Source organism: Vicugna pacos, chromosome 12 (assembly GCF_048564905.1).
Source record: "Vicugna pacos chromosome 12, VicPac4, whole genome shotgun sequence".
NCBI lineage: Eukaryota > Metazoa > Chordata > Mammalia > Artiodactyla > Camelidae > Vicugna > Vicugna pacos.
Window position 1 is genome coordinate 61160608 of NC_132998.1, and position 21728 is coordinate 61182335.

At 49.8% G+C, this 21728-nt stretch overlaps 2 protein-coding genes and 1 long non-coding RNA gene across 3 annotated transcripts in view; 1 reads left to right on the forward strand and 2 right to left on the reverse strand.

Annotated features, from left to right (window-relative positions):
- Nucleotides 1–3535, reverse strand: part of ARFGAP3 (ARF GTPase activating protein 3) — a 45492-nt gene extending 41957 nt beyond the window's left edge. The window contains exon 1 of the mRNA XM_015241679.3: nt 3353–3535. Coding sequence (XP_015097165.2) covers nt 3353–3421 — 69 coding nt within the window. The 5' untranslated portion in view covers nt 3422–3535. The remainder of the gene's footprint in view (nt 1–3352) is intronic.
- A 191-nt stretch (nt 3536–3726) lies between these two features.
- LOC140700301 (uncharacterized) lies at nt 3727–11847 on the forward strand. Its single transcript, XR_012078692.1, has 5 exons — nt 3727–4014; nt 6437–6557; nt 7170–7342; nt 8738–8932; nt 11469–11847. It is a non-coding gene; the product is annotated as an uncharacterized lncRNA (long non-coding RNA).
- A 3858-nt stretch (nt 11848–15705) lies between these two features.
- Nucleotides 15706–21728, reverse strand: part of PACSIN2 (protein kinase C and casein kinase substrate in neurons 2) — a 121620-nt gene continuing 115597 nt past the window's right edge. The window contains exons 9-11 of the mRNA XM_072973633.1: nt 20991–21113; nt 20303–20499; nt 15706–17478 (exon numbers count right to left, since the gene is read on the reverse strand). Of these exons, the coding sequence (XP_072829734.1) occupies nt 17366–17478; nt 20303–20499; nt 20991–21113 (433 nt within the window). The 3' untranslated portion in view covers nt 15706–17365. The remainder of the gene's footprint in view (nt 17479–20302; nt 20500–20990; nt 21114–21728) is intronic.

A 21728-nucleotide genomic window follows, 5' to 3' on the forward strand; every position in this document is an offset into this window, starting at 1 on the left:
GGCTTGGAGCTCCTGCAGGGTCAGGACGTTTCCCTTCACCTTGCCTTCCTCACGTATCAGCACAGACACTGGATGTATATTTTTTTAATCTCCCACAGAGCCTGAAAAATAGTGACTTACTCATACTAAGCATCCAGGAACTATAAGTTAATTAAATGAAAAACTTACAAAACTTCTTACGAGCTTGAAAATTATCACCAAGTCCCTCAAGACTGACTGAAGGCAAACAGTCTTTATCTGATAACAGGACATAAAATTACTTTAAAATACACAGTGCTTGTCATGGAATTCATATTTGTAATTACTTAAAGTCAGAACAACAGAGTAGTAAAAATTCCATGAATAGGAGATTTTTTAAAAGCACCCATCTTTTGGATACAATTTACAGGAAGAGCCACCTATGTGAAGGTTGTCCCAACTATAATCATCAAGAAAGATTTGGCTTCTGGCCTTTTGAGGGCAATACAAGAGTGAAATATTCGTATTTCAAGGCCCCTCACTGTGCCAGGCTCACATTAGGTAAGTGGGAATAGTGGTGGCAGGGTGACAATTGACATGAAAGGCACCAGCCATTCACTTCAGTGTTTACTGACTGCCTGCTGTACACCAGACACTGGCAGATGCTGAGGTATTAAGAAGTGGATGGTGGCTCGGAATCCACGACATTTGATGAGTCCCTACCCCCCGGCCACCAGGCCACTGGAAGAAAAGGACCCAGAAATGAAGATGGCCCGTGGTAAGAGCCATAAGCAAAGGAATCCCCTCCCATGGGATGCCAAACAGTGGATGACTCTGCCAAAGGTGCTGTCCCTCTGCAAGAGGCCACTGTAAGCCTGCACTTACTCAGCTACCAGCTGTCACTGTCAGCATGCACCTGGCTCACACGAAGCAGATGGACAAAGGTGGCCTGGGAGGAGTCGGCCCACAAGGAGCCCACAGCCTAGCAGTCCTGGTGAGCAAGACAACCAGTTGAATCTTAGTAAGCAAGGCCAGGATGCAAACAGTTTTCTAGACAGTGTCCAAGCAGCATTTGGGATCTCAAGAACAGAGTCTAGAAGGGCAGTAAGTGGCAAAAACCTGAGCAGGAAACGGCCCCATGCGGGGAGGGGACCCAGAGACAGGGAGTACACAGCCCAGAGCAGGCAAGTCCGGGAATCACTCTCCAGGTGGTCACAAGGCTGGCTATGTATGAAAAGACAGCAGCAGGGTTTCTAACAAGTGGCCTCAGCGTCCTCCTGACCCACCAAGATGAAGAACTGCAGAAAGTAGCTCCGTGAGAGCCGGGGCCCCAACTACTTTGTTCGCCTGAGCTGAGCACCAAGCCTGGCACAAAGCAGGTACTAAATGCAAATACAGGAGTTGGGGCAGCTTGTAGGGGTGGAAGAGCTCACGAGCTGAGATTGGGACCTGTGGAATCTGAGATCAGAAGGCAGTTAGAAACACAAGCGTGGCTCTTACAGATACTGCCTATGTTCTCCTGCTAGAGCAGGGACTGCACTTTGTGTTGAAATGCAATCCTAAACCAAAGTTGAGATGTGGTTTTCTAAGCAGTATATCAGTTCTTACAGTGGTGAAACACAGTTTTGGACTATCAATCTGTTGGAGTGTTTGCTCCATGTTGGGCACTGTTGTTGGCCAAATGAATCTTTATAACAACCCTGTAAGGGTTGCTCATAATTAAAATAATAAAAACAAAAAAAGAGCTGGCATGTATTGAGGACCGACATATACAGGTACTTCTCTAAGTGCTTTACTTGGATTTTCTTATATAATCCTCATAATAACCCTCTGAATTAGATCCAGCTTATGCCCCATTTTCAGATGAGGAAAATAAGGTATAAGTAACCTGCCCAAGGTGACACAGGTAGTCAAAGGGTCTGGACAGCAATTCACAAGCAAGCCCAAACATGTCCCTCTAAAGTATTCTTGGTATAAAGACAGTGAAATCGTATTTAAAAGGGAACCTTCTCTTTGATGAATTCAGTCAAAGAGAAAATATGTTGTGTTTCTGAGATAAAGGAGACAAAAATATAGTTTCTACACTGCTAACTGCAGATCGTAATCTAGTCTAGTCTACAGCAACCGCTCTTTATAAGCAGATCAATCTAAATTTGAAAATCAAGAAAATAGTAAAGAAACTGGCACTGGAGAATTCCTGGAACACTTCTCCTCCTGACTTTCCTACATTCACCAGCTATCACCTCCAATAAACCATTTCCTTCCTCACTTCTCTTAGGCTGTAACAAATATGGGCTCCTCTCCACCTAGATTTTAAACAAAGACACCTAAACTTTCTAAAACTCAGCAACTTTCTATGCTATTACGTCATGGCTCATGACCATGCTGGTTAACAGCTGTCACTTTGGAGGTGACAGTGGGGACCGGACAGGACTCCTGTCACAGGAGAGGGGAGAGTCCACGCTGACACAACAGCTCTTTGCACTGTCCAGGTTTCACTCCAACCTGTGATCCTCAGCGGAGGGTGTCACTTTAGCCCGATGCATCATCACAACACTTCCAGCCAGTAGCAAAAAGTTGTTAGACTCATGGGGGGGGGGGGGAACAGCCTCTGGAGATAGGAAAAAAAAAAAAAAAGAAAACCCCAATCTCCAAAGAGACCCAAAGAGTAGGAAGGGGAAGGTCTGTGGTGGGCTTTCTTAGCAAGAGAAAAGAGCTGGAAGCCACTGCAGCGACCACTTAGCAGCTTTATAAGACAGGGAGACTGAGGCTGCCATGAAAAGATACAGGGAACCAACCACGTCCCAGCAGTCGCCCTGAAGCGCTTCAGAGGAGAGCTCAAGGGTGCAGAGGGGGCAAGGCGAGCTTTCTAAGCGCCCAGTGCTGCTAGCTGGAGTTTCTGACCCGGTGCATGCTTCCTGGCTGGGTCACAGGTGGCCTGCGGTGTTCGCTCCCAGCCTCGGTGTACGCTCCGCAGTCCTCTCTCGGGCCCCCGAGCTCGCCTCTGGCTCTCTCAGGAATTCAGTGTCTACTCCGCCATCCCCAAAAGCCGGCTCCGACTCCTGTAAGCTCCCTGGCCCAGTGTCAGGAAGTCACAAGTGTCTGACCCCTGGGCCCCCAGATGCTCTAGCCTCCCGCCCCCAGGACCCCCAGGCGCCCGCCCTGCCCGGGACCCCGGTGTGCTCCCCCTTAACCGCCCCCTCCCTTGCTGAGGCTGGCGGGCGGCGCACAGTCTGGACCCAGGCGAGGCCCAGTCGCTGCGGCCGCACAGTGCGACGTGTCACAGGCCGGGCCGGCTCCTCCTCCCGCGGCCGCGGCCACTGGCGCCGCAGGGGCCGTCCGCGGGGTCCGGCAGGGATGCCAAGCAAGCCTGAACGCGTCTGGCGGCCGTTACCTTATTGGTGGGCACGGAGCGGAGGCGCTTGAAGATGGTCAGGATGTCCTGCTTGCTGGGGTCCCCCATGGTCACCAAACAAGCAGGGAGCAGCCGGCCCTGACAACCGGGAAATACGGAGCAGGAGCGGTTGCCGCCTCCGGGAGGTAGACGACGGCCGAGGGGCAGGGCTGCGCGTGACGATGAACCACGCCTCCCTATGGCCCCGCCCACACTCCGCCTACGACCAGAACGCACGCGCCACTCTCCCCTAGGGCTCTCGCCTAGGGACGCCGCTGGCTCCACCCACTCGAGGCCCGTCCTCCGACGCGGCACGCGCGTGCGCAGGAGTCTCGTGCGACTTCGTCAGGCCTCCGCCGTTCTTTCACGGCCCTGCGTGGCGAAGCTGGTCTCGGTGAGGTTCGGGTATATGCGCGCAGCTGCGAGAAGCAGCGCTACTTCGGCTGGTGGGCCACCACTTCGGCTGACAGACTGCCTCCTTGGCCGAGGTCCTCTCACCTCCTCCCTGTGAGGGCGGCAGAACCCGTCCCTGCAAGTGGCAAAGGAGCAAACTTTGGGGCAGGAGCGTCCCCGCCGTTTCCCGACGCCCGAGGACTCGAATACAGACGCTGGAGTTTCGCTACTCGTCTTCCCCCCACCCCAAAACTAAGGCTGAGCCCTGGGTGAGAAGCTTCCCACACCGAAAACTGGTTTTCTTAAAGTTTCCGTTTATGTAGGTCAGTGAGAGATGGCAGGTCCCCTGAGGCGAAAGGCGCTCAGTCAGAACTGAGGAATATGAACCAGAAAAGGAGCCGACCTTTCACACCCTGGGGTAACGTTGCTGGCTACAAGGGTTTAAACGGTGGTGCCTCTTTGGGAGCCACTAGGTGAATGTCACCTGGGGTTCGGCCGTTCAGGGGCAGGATAACAGGTTTTGGAGTCAAACGCGGTACCTTGGCTCCACGCGCAGCCCTGCCAGCTCCTTCCCTGCTCTGTGACCTCGGTCAGGTCACTTGTTTAAAGCTTGGTTTGCTCCTTTGTACACGGGGGTAAGAGAGGAGGAATCAGCACCCAGCAGCTTCCCAGTGAAGTCCTGGCAAAGGCTCTGGCAGTAGTCTTTCTGCTTTTAGAGGCGAGGAATGTTCACTCGACCTGTCAGGTTAGGTGCCCTCAGGGGAGTTGGAAGCTTGCAGGGAGTGCAGACTGCTATAAGCCCGGGGTTGGAACTTTTCCAGGGAAGGGAAATTTATTACCTTACAGAACAGTAAGTTACTTTGGCAGACAGCTCTTTGAAAATGCTTCCTTACACTGAGTCAAATGTATATCCCTGTACTTTGTGCTAGTAGGTACTGGTTTGACCCTGCACAGAATACCTGGCACGGTAATGAGCCACAGTCCTAATCTTTCTGATGGGAATGGGAATGATGGACCCATTTATTACTTGGAGCAGAAACCTTCGTACCAAGTTACATATGAGATTTAGGGTATTGTCTACTCTGGTCTCCTGTATGGAGATCCCTGAGAAGGAAAAAAGTGTAATAAAATGTAGACAGTAACTACACTAACAGGGACATAAGGTGAGAAAAAAATGACATTTGTACGCCCATCATTGTCTTTTCTGTCATCTGCTTAAGTGTTCTTCATAGAACTTACTACCACCTAATACCATAATATGTAATACCATATATATATCTGCCTCCCTTCAATTGAATATAAATGTTTTTCAGAACAGATCTATTGTGTCTACGTCCCTATACCCAGCACCTTGAACAAGACCTGGCACATAGTTTGCATTCAGTAAAGATGTGTGGAATGGGCTTAGAATGTAGAAAGCTGCAAAGGATGTCACTCCCAACATAATAATGAGAATAGGCTGGGTAACCTTTAAGATCAACTTCTCTGGAGCCCATCAGCAAAGCAACCACGTAAACTAAATTCCAAAGAGAGACAAGCCTCTGCAAAGACAGGTGGAACACAAGAACTCTTTCACTTTTGGCAAAGCACTGGGGAAAGAGGTAGCTGCCGTACAAGTCGGCACGAGGAAATCAGTTAAAATTTTAATGAATTCTTAGAGGCCAAGCGTGGGCTAGCATATCAGTTTGTAATAGTTAGGGGCCTCGGATACAAAGAGAGTTTACGTTCATTCACAAGCTCTTTTCTGTAAATCTCCATCAGAAATCTTTCTTCACAAGAAGAATGGGGACAGACTAGAGAGAAACCGCTTGGTGGGCAGGCACCCAACTCTTGAGGGACAGGCACAAAACCACACCCACTTCCCTTCTCTCCTAGAAAGGAAAAGCCACAAATTCACTCTCCCTCAGGGTACAGGCAAAGATCCATTGCTGCCCAGGGACGAGTAAGAGCAAAATCCAGTAATACCAAATCCAGGAGAGGATAGGAAATCCTCTTGTCCTCTAAAGAGGATAGGCAAAAATTTACTACTTCAGATCTTAGAATAATAGAACACAGGAGGGCTTTGAAAGAAGGGCCCAGCCAATAGGCAGGTCTACATTACCTTCTGCGTACTATCCCTACCATTTATCTTTTATAAAGACATCCTGGTGTGGCTGTGACCAAGTGAAACAGCATTTAGTTTATTTATTTGGTTCATTCAGTTGAATAGGAGCTTGCTGAAAGCCAGATGCCACTCTAGGAAAAACTAGACATGCCTGTACAGTCACATGCTGAATCACAAAGTGAGAATAAACACAGATCTTGTCCTTGCCCCAGTGGACTTTAGTTAGTGCTGAAGAGAAAACAAATTGCCAACTTAAAAAAAAAAAACAAAACACCACAGCATAAGAACTGAGTTGAGTTTATTCAGTGTTTTACTGAGGACTCTGAGGTCTATAACCCAGGAGATAGCATCTCCTATTTCTGAGGTACTGTTCCAAAGAGGTAAGGGAGGAGCCAGGATATATACAATAGAGTGGGGGGTCGGGGGGTTGCAGGGAAAAAACGTATAGTTGAACATTAAAAGATCGCTGCTAATCACAAAGAACAGACTTCTTAAGTTAATCATTTTATTGCTTTTCTATATAAGAGAAGATGCAGGAATCTGGGGCCATAGACAATTTTCCTTGGTTGTATATTTTAACTGTCTAGCGGCCAGTATCCAATGCACAAATGCTTCCTGTTGTTCTGCATCCTGAATTCCCTTCAGAAGCGCTGTCGGTGGGTGACCACAGTGGCTGATGGCTTGATCCTTGTAGAACTGGAATAGCAGGTAATATTTTTTTTTCTTTACAAAGTGTATGCTATCTCTTAGACACACCATTTCTGTATAGGTCAGATACATCGGAAAATGAGCTCTTGGAGTCATGAACAGCCTTATCTGATCTCCACCAACTCCTATATGCTCAGGGAGTGCACCTGACCGAACTTGGGTCGGCTTGCTCACTGCGCAGCAGAGCCACTTTACTGCACCAGGTTGTGGGGAAGGGTAGATGGTACAGCCTTTATTGCAAACACTAAGCAAGGAGAAAGCAGCTTGTGCTCAAAAGACCAGAACTCAATGGCTTTCAGAGCAGGGGTTTTAAAGGAAACACTTGGGGTGAGAGTTTTAGCTCGTGGTCTTTCTTTTGATAGGTTGGTGGTGAGGTAATAGGGCGATGTTTCAGGAACCTTTTGGTTCCACCCAGTCTGGAGTCTGTGTGCTTGTGGTTAGCATGTAGTCAACATCCTCCATGGGTGGGGGTCTTGGTTTCTGCAGAACAACTCGAAGGTATGCGTCAGATTGTCGTGACAGTTGTTATGAGGAGGGACTAGGGCTCTTTAGCACTAAACTATTGTTTCTTGACCGCTTTTCCTTTGTTTCTTCATTCCCTTACATACCTAGTTAGTCGCTGCTTGAGCCTGCGTTTTGGAACTCAGGGAAGGCCCGGGAGACTAAAGCTTCTTTCCACAAACAAGAAATGAGGGACACAGAGGGGCTTTTGTACCCAGGAGGGCCCTGTAGGGTCCTGCTTGGTTTCACACTCTTGGAAGTTCACAAATGCCCCATTTTAAAAGGTAAAATGTTTAAATAATTATGTTATTGGTTGGTTTTCCTTTTAAAAATAGAAATTTAAGCTGATACCATTACCTCCTGTAATGGGATAAAAAGATTGGGAATATCCTCTTTACTGTAATATTTACAGTATTACAATATTATTAAAAAAATTGGAAAGTGAAATGAAAACTTATGTTTACACAAAAACCTGTACTTGAGTGTTTATAACACATTTATTCGTAATAATCAAAAACTGGAAACAACCCAAATATCCTTCAACTGGACTGACAAACCATGGTCAGTTCATTCAGTGGGAACTACCCACTGATACGTGAAGTCACATGGATGAGTCTCAGATGAATTATGTGACGTGAAAGACAGAACAATCTCAAAAGGCTACACACTGTATGAGTGCATCCATATGACATCCCAGAAAAGGCAGAACTATGGAAACAGAAAACAGATCAGTGGTTTCCAGGGGCTGGAAATAAAAGGAGGGGTTGACTGCAGAGGAGCAGGGGGAAGCTTGGTGGGGGTGATGGGACAGTTGTGTATCTTGATTGTGGTGAGGGTTACATGGCTATATGCATTTGTCAAAGTATGAACTAAACAGTGCATTTTACTGTATGTAAGTTATACCTTAAAATGAAAAGCAAATGGGAAAAAAGAAATGCTTAGCAATATGAGACACCATGTGGAATATCGTGCAGCCATTAAACATTTTTTTAGTGGAAGCACATTTAGGGACATGAGAAAATGCTCGTGGTCAGATATTAAAAGCATGAAAGAAGGCACCAAACTGTGTTTAGATTATTATCCCCATTTTGTAAAACACACACAAATGATGAGGATAACAAAACATGTGCATTTGTGCCTGTACAGAAAAAGGGCTAGAAAAAACACACCAGAATGTCAGCACTGTTACCGTGGATGACTTTAATGTTTTTCGGAACACTTTTGCTCAGTTTGCAAGCTTTCATCTGAACCTTTGTTCCTCTTACAATTAAGGAAAAGTCATTAACATTGTTATTTGAAAATAATATAGAGGGGCGGGAGCAGCCTGGCTGTCTTGGCCTTGAAGTGGGCAATGAGCTGCACGTGGTTTCGCCTTGGTGACCAAATGCTGTTTTGTTTTGTTTTTTCCCCCCAGACCTCTTGGCCAGGCACCTGGGTTTTTGCGGCCAGTCCATGGGCTGCCACGCTGCACGTATACACTAGACTTTAGCCCACTGATAGCTGGTGTTAGTTATCCTTTCCTCAGAGAGTGATGCTATTTAGGTGGTTCATTTGTTCATCTCTTCTTTCTTCCTTCATTCATTTCCTAGCCCTTTCCATAGAGGATTTGAGGAGGTCTAATGTAGTATGACCTGAGTTTTATTGGATGGTCCGGAATTGATTTCATTTTTTCTCTTCAGTTTAGCTCTGCAGGCACTTAGGCAAGAGAGTAGATCAAGGCCCAGTCCCTGCACCAGGGAGCTTGCTGCTCAGTGGGGCAGGCGGACGCTCCAGCAGTGACAGCGGGGTAGGGAGTGTGCTGTGATGCTGCGCTCTGGGGCACGGGGGAGGCCTTTCATATCTGGCGGCTTCCTAATGGGGTAACTCCCATCCTGGTAGGTATCTTTTAAAATTTAATTTAATTTAATTTTTTCATTGAAGTATAGTTGACTTACAATGTTATGTTAGTTTCTGATGTACAGCAAAGTGATTCAGTTATACATATATACATCCTTTTCCATATTCTTTTTCATTATAGTTTATTAAAGGATACTGAATGTAGTTCTCTGTGCTATGCAGTAGGACTTTGTTGTTTATCTATTTTATAGATAGTTTTATATATAGTTTGTAGGTACTAATCCCAGACTCCTAATTGATCCCTCCCCCACCTTTCCCCTTTGGTAACTGCAAGTTTGTTTTCTATGTCCCTGAGTCTATTTCTGTTTTGTAATTAAGTTCATTTGTATCATTTTTTAGATTCCACTGATGTCGTATAATTTCTGTCTTTCTCTGTCCAACTTACTTGACTCAGTATGATTATCTCTAGGTCTATGCACATTGCTGCAAATGGCATTATCTCATTTTTTATGGCTGAATAGCATTCCATTGTATATATATACACAACATCTTTATCCATTTATCTGTCAATGGACATTTAAGTTGTTTCCATGTGTTGGCTATTATAAATAGCGCTGCTGTGAACATTGGGGTGCATGTATCTTTTTGAATTAGAGTTTTTTTCAAAAATATATATGCCCAGGAGTGGGATTGCTGGATCATAGGGCAAGTCTATTTTTCGTTTTTTAGGAACCTCCATACTGTTTTCCATAATGGCTGCACCAAATTACGTTCCCACCAACAGTGTAGGAGGGTTCTCTTTTCTCCGCACCCTCTCTGGTATTTATTATTTGTGGACATTTTAATGATGGCCATTCTGACTGGTGTGAGGTGATACCTCACTGTAGTTTTGATTTGCATTTCTCTCATAATTAACGATGTTGGGCATCTTTTCATGTGCCTGTTGGCCATCTGTATGTCTTCTTTGGAGAAATGCATATTTAGGTCTTTTGCCCATTTTTTGATTGGTTTGTTTGTTTTTGTTATTAAGTAGTATGAGCTGTATATCCTAGAAATTAAGCCCTCATTGTTGCAGATGAAGCTGCATGGTTTGCAAATATTTTCTCCCAGTCCATAGGTTGTCTTCTTGCTTTGTTTATGGTTTCCTTTGCTGTACAGAAGCTCGTAAGTTTACTTAGGTCCCATTTTTTATTTTTGCTTTTATTTCTATTGTCTTGATAGACTGCCCTAGGAGAACATTGCCAAGATTTATGTCAGCAAATGTTTCAGCTATGTTTTCCTCTAGGAGGTTTATAGCATCTTGTCTTGTGTTTAAGTCTTTAAGCCATTTCGAATTTATTTTTGTGTACAGAGTAAGAGAGTAGTCTAACTTCATTGATTTGTATGCGGCTGTCCAGTTTTCCCAACACCACTTGCTGAAGAGACTCTCTTTTCTTGATTGTATATTCTTGCCTCCTTTGTTGAAGATTAATTGACTGTAGGTGTGTGGGTTTATTTCTGGACTCTCTGTTGTGTTCCATTGATCCATATGTCAGTTTTTGTGCAAATACCATGCTGTTTTGATTACTGTAGCTCTGTAGTATTGTCTGAAGTCTGGGAGGGTTATGCCTCCAGCTTTGTTCTTTTTCCTCAGCACTGCTTTGGAAATTCTGGGTCTTTTGTGATTCCATATAAATTGTAGGATTATTTGTTCTAGTTCTGTGAAAAATATCCTGGGTAATTTGATAGGATTAAATCTGTAGATTGCTTTGGGTGGTATGGCCATTTAAACAATATTAATTCTTCCAATCCAAGAATGTGGGATGTCTTTCCATTTTTTGGAATCATCTTCAGTTTCTTTAATCAATGGTTCTCAGGATGTAAGGCTTTTATCTCCTTGGTCAGGTTTATTCCTAAGTAATTTTTTATGCAATTTATTTTTATTTTTTATTATTTTTTGGGGGGGAGGTAATTAGTTTTATTTATTTATTTTTAGAGGAGGTACTGGGGATTGAATCCAGTACCAGGGCCTCATGCATGCTAAGCGTGTGCTCTACCACTTGAGCTGTACCCTCCCTACCTTCCATGAAATTTTAAAAGCGATTTTTTTTGCTTTCCCTTTCTGATATTTCATTGTTAGTGTAAAGAGATGCAACAGATTTCTGTATGTTAACCTTGTATCTTGCTACCTTGCTGAATTCATTTATCAGTTCCAGTAGTTTTTGTGTGGAGTCTTCAGAGTTTTCTGTATATAGTATGGTGTATACAGCGGTGCATTTAATGAGCACACCTGGGGCAGGCACGTCCCTCTTGAGGCGGGCGCCCTCATAGTCCAACAGCACAGCCTAGTGGGCAGGGACTGAACTGCACTGCCCATGTCTGAATCTAGCTGGGCTGTGTGGTAGCTGTTGCACCTCAGGCAAGTTACTAACCTCTCTGTGCTTCAAGTTCTTCACCTATAAAAATAGGAATAATATTTACCTAGTTCATGGGACTGCTGTGAGGATTCAATGAGTTAATAAATGTTAAAACCTTTAGAACAGGGTCTGCCATGGAGTGGAATACAAATGTACTACTATTATTCCCATTTTATAGGTGAGCAAACCAAGGCTTAGAGAAATGAAGTATTTCACTCAAGGCAACAACAGCTAAGAGATCCCAAGAGCCAAGTCTGCGTGCAGGGAATAAGACTTCACGGCCCGTGCTCTTAACCACTGGCTCTGTTTTTATGCCTTTGTAAGACTGTCGATAAGTTTCAGAGGAGGAAAAAAATACTTTGCGTCAGATTTTGGTGTGGAAAACCAGCCTCCTTATATACAGTTTCATATGGATGGATACATGGGTTGGATGAAGTGTTCGTGCTCAGTGACTGTTTGAGGATCCAGTGTCCATCTGGGGTCTGCATACTTTGATTTTTTTATTGTTGTTGTCCTTAGGTTTTTATTTCTTTTTTCTTTAAATTGATGTACAGTCAGTTTACAATGTTGTGTCCATTTCTGGTGTACAGCATGTTTCAGTCATACATATACATACTTTGGTTATTATCAGCCTGAGTTGGGGTGGGATTCAGGTTGAGACTATTTTCACAACAAAATGCCCCATATCTGTGTGTTTTATCATATATCCCATATGATTATGAAAAAGAGAAGATAGGAACCATTTTCCAGATGAGGAAACTGAGGGTCAGAGATGTGAAGGGGCTTGCCTGAGGATACAAGGTGCCCATCTGACCCTGGTGGGACACCTTACCCTCTGCTACCTGGCTGCCACCTAACCCTCCCTGCCCCTCACATAGGAATCATAGGAATAGCCAAGGATGAGATGTCACATTGGTCAGTGTCCCTCACTCCCAGGGCTGTCTTTGTTCATACTGTCCCCACCTCCTTGGGCCAGACTGTGGTTGCTCTGTCTCTGGGTCCCCAGGGCTCAGCTTCTGTGCCCCAGAGCTGGGTTAGGAGTGTCTGCTGGTCATATGAACAAATCAAGGAGCACACAGAATTACAGCACTGACTTGCTCGAAGTGTGGTCCTGAGCCAGCATCACCTGGGGAATTGTTAGATATGCAAACTCTGGGCCTTGGTCCCTAACCTGGTGACTGAGAAACTGGAATGTGGCCCAGCAAGTTCGATTGAAACACGCTCTCCAGGTGTTTGCGAACCAGCGGTTTAGACAACAGCACTTGCTTTTGGGAGGTGGGCACTGGAGTTCAAACCCCAGCTCTGCCCCTGACTTGCTTTGTGGCCTAATGCAAGTCACTCAGTCTCTCTGGTTTGCTTCCTCACCTGTAAGATGGTGGTCATACATTGTGAGGAGGTTTATATCATCCTTTACAGGGAAGGGTTCTCAGCACAGGGCCTGACATGTAGCTGATACATGCTTAGCCCAAGGCTGATTGGAAATAGAAGGCTGAGAAGCTGCCTGTCCCCCAGCAGTGCCAGGGTCAGCCTGGTTCCCCTGAGCATGTGCTCGGCAGTGGCCCTGCTTGGTGGGGGATAAGCCTCTCATCTCACCTTGGGTCTGTCCTCCTGGGACAGTGGAGTGGCCTCTGTTCCAGCCCCAGGCCTCTCCACCAGGGGACCTCAGGTCTGTCCACCGGGGCACTGTGGCCTGGGCCTTCTTCCTCTACAGAGGCCATGGAGGTCACTGCCCACCCGTCTAAGGGGAGAGGGGCACGCACCTCCCGCAGGTGTCTGGGGAAGGGGCTGGGGAGGGGCACAGAGCAGGCAGCTGCCACCCTGGGGAGAGCTGGGGCTGTGAGAAGGGTTGAGGGGAGGAGAGGAAGCTTCCAGGGCACCGACAGGGCAGGGTGCCGGCGCAGCAAGGTGTCCCGCTTCCAGACACCCAGCTCAGAGGCCCAGGCACTGCTTGGGCCTCACGTCCCACAGGAGTAAAGGACCCCCAGACCTCCTGCCCAGTGGGGACGCGGCCCACTGGAGGTGGGGGAAGCAGCTCAAAGACCCCATAGTACTCCACCCTTAGGGCCTTGGGGCCGGGTTGGGAGGCCCTGTTTGTCCTAATACCCTGAGACTTGTAGGCTGGCCTCCAGAACCCGCCATGCACACTCTCGGGATCATCCTGCCCGCTGCTCCCACCCGGTATCAGTGACTCATCCCTCCCTGAGCTCTGGAGTTCCCTGAAAGCAGTGTGGGCCCTCCTTCATCTTTGTCCTGGCACCACCGAGTCTTGCATACAGTAGGTGCTCAAGTAATGCTTGGTGAATGAATAACAACCCAGGAACAGAAAAGTGGGAGGGAGCCAGTCAGCTCCCTGTCGGTGGGGGGCTACTTGGGGTCACCTCCCCCAACCACTTGCTCCGTGACCACAGGCACATCACTCCTTCCCCTCACTTGGCCTGTTTCCCCATGAGCAAGGAGGAGGCCCTTCTCAACCTCCCACATCACTATCCTGATGGATTGTAAGTGGTCCCCTCGAAGCCTGTCCCTAGTAAACAAGGCCTTGGCACAGCCCAGAAACACAGGCTGCCAAGAGGCCAGGCCAGGCAGGGGGAGGTAGTTAAGGGCCCTGCGGCAAAGCCTGGACACAGAGGCTGACCCTGTCCTCCATCTGCAGGGACTTCAGAAGACCCAGTGTCTTAGCTCGTGCTGCGGCAGCATCAGATCCCTGCCCGGGTCACTAGGCTAGAGCTTGCTTGCCCTCTGGGCATTACCAGGGGGCTTGGAGAGGATGAAATACCCCCGCCCACCCCCCTGCTGTTAAGGACCCAGGAACTCCTGAGGGTGGTGAGAATGCAGCAGAGGTCCAGGGGGAGAAGGGGCAGCTTGGCCCGGGCAGTGGCTGTGGGGAAGGGGAAGGACAGAGAGGCAAAGAGAACTTAGTGGCCCAGCCTGGAGGGTATGGGAGGGGCAGCCAAGGATGCTAGAGGGTCCTGGCTGGGGACCAGGAGGAGGCATCACGCATAATTACAGCAAAAGTTCTCATCTCCTGAGCACCTGTGGCCTTTCACGCCTTACTCTAACCCTCCAACTGGGGAGGCAGGCATCACTCTTGCCTGGAAAAAATGAGGCAGGAGTGAGTTAAGGTTTCCAAGCTGGCCCTGAGGGCCCAGACAGGCGAGGGCAGGTGGGCAGTGACAGCCCGTTGGGATTCCTTGTCGGCGCTCTGGAGATAACAGGAAGCTGAGGAAGGGGCCTAGCCGAGCAGAGGTGGTTTCCTCCCAACTTGAGGTTTCCTCCTGCGCAACCCCCTTGCTCTTTATCCACCAGTGGAGGGAGTGAGAAAGGGATTGGGCCCCTCAAGAATCCTGCAGACGTGGGGTTGAATCACGGTACTGTCACAGGACCTTGGGCAAGTCATTGACCTTGAGTTTCCAGACCTTGTGTCCTCTTCTGCAAAGTAGGGCAACTCTAGCCTCCCCCACAGGCTGGCATCACAGTACATGAGCTTACCAAGTACCCAGGACTGGCCGGCCCAGCAGGCCAAGCTCAGGCCTCAGGCACTGGGAGCCTGCTCTGACCCCTCCTTTCTGCCCTGTTCCTCTCTCTGAGGCAGCGTGGGGCTGGCAAGGCAGAAGCTGGTGTCTGCCCTGGGCAGCAGGCACCTGCAGTGGGCTCCAGTCCTCCTCAGAAGCAGAGAGCAGGGGCCCCATCACCATCAGATCAGCTGGCAGATGACAGTTTCACCCTTGGTCCTTAAGGAGCTGGGCAAGGTAACCCCCTCGCTCTTCCTGGCACCCCTCTGAAGGCCTGGTGGCCAGACGAGGTGCTTGAGTTCAGCCATGGCAGCCCTCAATCTCTCACGTTGTCCCAGCCTCCTTTCAACCCAGGTTGCCCCAGTGAGGGCGGAGGGCTCTTCGGGGATTTTCCTTGGTGCCACATACCAGCTGGGACTCCTTGGATGGTCTGGCTCTTGGAGCCTGTTTCCTTCTCTGTAAAATGAAAACAGGGAGACTCAGCCCACCCAGAGCATGTTTGGAGGTGCGCATGTTCTTCGCAGACAGTGTAGATAAAGAGGGCCCGGTACACAGCAGGTGCTCAGGAAATGTGTTCACAGAAGCTGGAGGATGAGTGGTCTCTGGTCTGGTCCTGCTGTTCAGGCCTTGGGGTGGGAGGAGGCAGCGCCAGCCTGCTGCCCACAGTGGGGGAGCCCAGGCCACACGGCGGCAGGTTTGGGGGAGAGAAGAACTCTGAGGGGTACAGGTGCCTCAAATCCCCAACCTCTCGCTTGGGAGAGGCAGTGGGAAGGGGACATGGCCCCTTGGGCAGTGGTCTTCTGCCTAGGGTCTTGCCCGGTTCCAGAGCTGGTACATAAATGCTGGTGGACACGCCCCCCAGCCAATGTGAGTGTGAGGCACGTGCAGGGCACAGACTCACACTCACGAGATCAATTGTTTATTGATTTTTTTCCCTAAAATACTATACATTTAAAGAAACTCCTAAACTGAAAAGACTTGACAATTTTTGGTAAATCTGTAGCAAAGGAATGAGGATTTCTGCTGGTAAGTTCTCATGACAAACATAGACACACATCCACTCTCCAAGCAAGACATCCAGCTCACTGGAAACATTGAGTAAAATGCATAGCTTGTGATGGCGGCAGCCATTTCTCCAATGTCTGAGTTACACAAAATAAAGGTTTCCCTCCCTCCCCTGCCCCATGGTTACAGTGTAGCTTCCTGGCCCCAGCACATGTGCTCCCCCATGACGAAGGACGCCCAGAAGAGACTTGTGCTATGGGGTGAGGCCGAGCTTTTGTTTGCTCATGAGGAATACAGATGACTAAAATCTGCAACTGCTGGAAAGACACGGGGGTTTGTACAGTGTTCTGCTACGGAAAGGACTAAGGCTGGTTAGAAGTTGGACCCACAGCTGGCCAGTGGGGACAGACTTCCTACAGCAGGCTCCACTACAGAGAGGCCCAGGGCCCGAGCCCGGAAGGTCCCAGCTAATCAGCCAGGCCTGCGCCCAAATGCCTCAGTCTTCAAGCAGTTTACAAATTAAACCCACTGTCAAAAGCCGTTAAACAGTAGACAAGCTCTTTAGATTCTCTGAATATCAAATAATATATACAGATATATACCAAGACATGACAGTCTAATATAAAGCATCTTAACTACAGATGCATTCGCTTGAAAAGCTAGTCTTATTTTTTAACCTTTCAAATCACTGATAAAATTGTTAATTTGCAAGAATAAAGTTTTAAGCACAAATAGAGTGAAAATAGCTTTTAAATACAGCGACTTTAGAGAGTACTGCATAAGGTTATTTCCGAGGCTTACACTTGGACGCCCCAAATGCGGAGAGTATTCACAATAAAAAGCCAACCATGTGTTCTAGCTTCCTTCTGCAATCTCTTGCCTCAAACATTATCTGTCTAAATGAGCTACTGGCTCTCACAGCCTGCCCCAGGCAGCGGCATGGGTGATTAACAGCACAACATGGAAACGGAGATATTTCCTCAAGACTGGTGTACATCAATCTGTGCCATAATTTAAGTATAAATGAATGGAAGAACAGGTATATAAAAAAGTATAACTGTACACAGCCTTTAAATTAAAAACCTCAAAGTCTGCACTCAAAAAATGGCGTGTAAGTTTTGTTCATTTAAGTTGCAGGTGATGGGATGTGTCAGAGAAAAGTAATCAGTGGAGCAAGAATCAGCGTGACCCACCATTGACTTGGAGGAGAGGAGGAAAGACAAGGTCAAGACTATACAGATCCGTGATAAGCCGACACACAGGGAGCGTGGCGGGGGAGCGGGGCAGGGGAGGGCCCGGTGACTTCTGTTGTATGGCATCTTCCTGTGCTCAGAGTTGTCCATCTGCACTGTGGAAAGGGTGCCAAGTCCCAGGTGAAATGACCAGCTTGTCTGCCTTCAAGAGACACCACGAAGCCAAGAGCAACGGAACCATCATCTTTTGCAGGAAAAGGAGTGGATGCCCATGACCAGCTGGAGGCGCCGCTGCTGGGGCCAATGGCTAACAGAGCTCCTAGGACCTCCACCTCCATCCCTCCGCCAGCCAGCCCACTGGCCTGTCACTGGATCGCCTCGACGTAATTCGCTGGGTACAGGCCAACCTGTCCGTTGTCCAAGCGTCCCTTGCACCAGCCCTGCTCATCCTCGTCCTCTATCTTGGTCAGCTCGTCCCCTGCCAAGACAAAAAAGGAGCAGTCTGGTGACCACAGGGTCAGAGAGTCACCCTCGTGTTTTGGCCCCCACCCTGGGCCCACAGAGGGCCTCCAAATTGGGGGGGGGGTGTCCAGGCATTTTCCTGGGCTAAATGTGGGCTGAGGGCCTGGTTCTTTCTCTACGAAGTTGCATCTGAAGTTGCACATTTAGCCCCGGGGGCCTCTGAGAGATCTAAAGACCCCATCTCACACAGTGACCTAAAGGAAGCTGCTCTCAGCTGCCATGAGGGTTCCCACAGAAACTGCAGAATTAAATGCTGCAGGACTTTTGCCTTCTTGACCGTCCCAGGCCAGGTCAGAGGAATCCTTTCACAGGGTCCCTGCCACCTCCCTCATGGCCCGGTACTGCTGTCCCCCGGGCCCCGCCCGCCTGATCTTCTCGTAGCTCCTCCCGCACTTGTTGCCATGGACTCGGTGCCTCCATTTAATGACTGCACGAGGGGCAGGGACCCATCATTCTATCCCCAGCACCCAGCTCACGGCATTTGTCCTCCGAGTTAAAGAAATCAACCCCTTCCAATGCGGTTCTGGAATCTCCCCATGGCTCTGTGTGTTAGTGTGGCTCATCTATCGTTTGTTTGTTCAAGCATGAAGGAATCTCTACTTCAGGCCAGGCCCTGGGTGACAGAGGAGATGCAGAGATGAGAGACAGATGGACCCCCGGTCCCTCAAGGGGACAGACCAGGGACAAGGACCAAACGTGTGATCGGGGCCAAGGTGGGCGAAGGTCCAGGTCTGGCATTTCCCTGCGTAGGGCGGACAGCGCGGCCCAGAGCCAGGGATGAGGAGCCACCTGGTGCTTTGGCTGGTGACCCCCCCAACAAAGGTGGCTGTGGGAACCAGCGGAAGACAGGCCAGCTGAGGTTTCGCCTTTACTGTTCCATTTGCAGCTTTGTAATTCTTGTTGGCATTTTGGCCCACTTTTCAGGCTTAGTTGCATTTTTTTCTCAGGCAGCTGTGCCTTGTTCAGCAGCATCTCCCTGACTGTGTAGCAGCAGTGCTGGTGAGATGCCTGCAGGGCCAATACCTGGGGCTGCCAGTGCTCCCAGGGCTGCTGGGTTCAAATCCCAGGCCAAGACACCTGGCAGAGGCCTCAGCTCTGGGGCCTGATTTCCTCGTCTGTGGACTGGGGGTACTGTGAGGGCTGAGTGTTAAAATGTGTAAGGACCTTGGGAGGGTGCCCGGCACGTCGTGAGACCTCAGTAAACGTGAGCTGCCGTTACTCCCAGAGCCGCTGAGCCACCGCACTGGCCCTGGGCCCACGTCGGTCAGCGCTGGTGGTCGTGCAGGTCTGACTAGGCAACGCTGGGAGCGAGTGCGGGGGCTGCAGGGCGAGCGTCATGAGTGCTAACCCTCCTCTCCTCCCGCCCCCGGGCGCCCCTGCATGCTCTGACAGCTGGCATTCTCTCATCCGGCCCTCGCACGGCAGGCTCCCAGCGCACAGTGAGGTACCAGTTCTATGGTGCTTCCACTTCCACAGTGAGAAGTGCACCGAGTGAAGGCTCCGTAGGCTCCCAGGGCCCAGAGGAGTGGAAAGCAGCCAGAGCAGCTGAAGATGGCAGAAAGCAGCGTGGGCCGGGAACTGACGTCACGTCAGGAAAAAGGAAAATAACACAGGAAACAGACAAAACTAATAGGAAAGCTTTCAAGTTGTAAAAATGAAAACGGGTGATTAGTAACATTCATTTCAGTTTGCTTTTGACAATTCACTGGAAGCAGAAGGAAACATTTTAAGCCCATAAAGTTGCTAGCAAATCCAATAGATAAGATTTAGAAAGAATCAGAAATTAAAATCAATCAACCAACAAGTTGGGGGGAAACAACCCTAAGCAAAGGTATTAGAAAACTCGACAAAAGTGAAGACACACAGACACTTCCTACAACCAAAGAGGCACCTGATGGCCCACCCTGGGGCTGAGCGCCTGCTGAGCACAGAGAGAGGGGCGCCTTTGGACACAGCCCCCCACCGGGGTCCAGAGTGGGGTCGGGTGTGGGGGTCTGCCCCAGAGATGGAGAGTGGAGGGCGCCCGTCAGCCTGTGCTGGTTGAGTTAGGGCCCGGCACCCACCCTGCCCTGGAGGAGCGGACGCTGGATCTGGAGTGGCTTTGGGGAGGAGGCAGGGGCAGAAGGAAGGAGCCTGGTGCCCTTTGGGCCCGCGTGGTGTCAGGCCTATCAAGCCTTTCTAGTTAGGTTCTAAGATAGTGCTTTTCAGATAAAGGAGTGCAACCCATTTTGGTGAATTGCAACCAGCATTTAAAAAAAAAAAAAGACAGGCTAGAAAATCTCCACAGGCAGAGCTCACGTAACCAGGAGCCACACTGTTCCATAAAACCAGGGCTTCAGCTCCTGGCAACAAAGGTGTGTCAGTGGTAGGTGTGCACATAGTGTGGCTGCAGGAAGAGACTGAAAGCCACTGCCCTGAGATGAGGCTCTGTGGGCCCAGGTGCACACTGGGCGCTATTCTGGGGTCTCAGCTCCTCTGCCAGTGGAGGGCCTCTGGGGCCCTGTAGGGCCAGCTGCTTCCAGGGGGAGGTGTGGGGGAGCTTCTCCTGCCCCAGTGCCTCACTGTGCGCAGGTCTCAGCCCTGCTGGGGTAGCATCTTGAGCAAAGGCACCCAGGCACCTCACTGTCTTCTAAGCTTTCATGTTGAGCATCTGCTATTTTTGAAATGGGGTCGCACAAATGAAACTAGCAGGAACTTTACTGGACTTAAGTAAAGCAACCTCCCACAGCAGGCTGGAGCGCCCGCCCCTCAGGCCAGCGGGGGCGGGGGTGGGCACCTACCAGCCTTGAAGCTCAGCTCGTCATGCTCCTGGCCTTCGTAGTCATAGAGGGCCCGGACCCGCACTTCTGTCCCGGAGGCGGCATCCTCGTCAAACGGATTTGAGTCCCCATTGGCGTCCGTGGAGGAGAACGGGTTGTTAGACTCGTCGTCTGACCAGTCCGTGGGGTAGCTCTGCGACTTCTCATAGCTGCTCACACTGAAAGAGAAGGTCGACCCGGGGAACCTGAGTACAGACGGGGCTGGCAGAGGCCTGAGGCCCTGCCTGGAGCCTTGTCCCTGCCGGGGAAGGCCACGGGATCCCTGGTGCTGGGCTGGGGACTCCTTCGGCAGGAGCACGGCCCCCTCAGCAGCACTGCGCAGTCAGGCTCCCTGCAGGGCCCGCACCGGCGCCCCGCAGAGGCAGGCCTGGGCTCTGGCAGGGCACCTGGCACGCCTGTCTTCCTGTGCTGGGTGCCGGGACCTTGACGAGGGTTAATGGAGGGCAGAGAAAAAGCAACACAGATGGTTAACTGGTGCCCCCCTCCCTGAGAAATCGAGAAGCCAGAGACTGTCCACCAGCCGGCAGCTGGGCCACCTCCTGCAGGCCTCATGCATTGCTTTGAGTGCTGAGGAGACAAGACCCTGGACAGAGAGAGAGGAGAGACAGCGAGCGAGGTGGGAACCAGAGGGAAACGTTTGTTCACCAACTTTTTGGCCTTAATGTCCTCCTTCTCACTGACGGTGCTCCCCGTGTCGTCCTCGTCCTCGAAGGGGTTGTAGCTGGACAGTGACTGCGCTGACCGTGCGGGGTTGCTCGGGACACTAAGGTCACTACGGGGAGAGAGAGAGCTTTCAGGGGACCCTAGCTCGGCGGCCCCCGTGGTCCTGAGTGCTCCCAGCTACAGGATCACAGGGCTAGGGTCTGAAGGGACAAATCAGCTCCCTGTCCAATGGGAGGATATACTGTTTGAGCAGACAGATTGTTTTAGCAAAACACTTGCAATACTGTGGCTGTTAAACACACTTAAAGCGTTTAAGAGAACAAGATTTCCACATCCTCTCCTTGCGCCTCAACGCAGTCTGTCCTGAACAGGAAGAGCCCCGGGGTGGGGACGGGCTACCGCTGGAGCACAAGTGCTTCTCTCCATAGTCCTCCCAGCCTGGCCCTCGTTCCCGCTGCTGACAGCTGGCAGGCCGGCCAGCCTGAGGGGCTCAGAGCCCTGCTGAGAGAAGGAAGGAGGCTCCCAGAGTTCTCCAGACCCTATGGCAGGGTGCACCCTCTCCTTCTAACTACAAGAAACCTCCTCCCTGGCTCTTCTGGGTCTGGAGCTTCCAAAATCAGAACCAAAGCCTGCTGAACAGCACTTTCTAGGAAGAAAGAAGGACCCCTTTTGTGCTCCAGAGAGGGAAAATCCATCTGCACAACTATCTCAACTTCCTACAGTG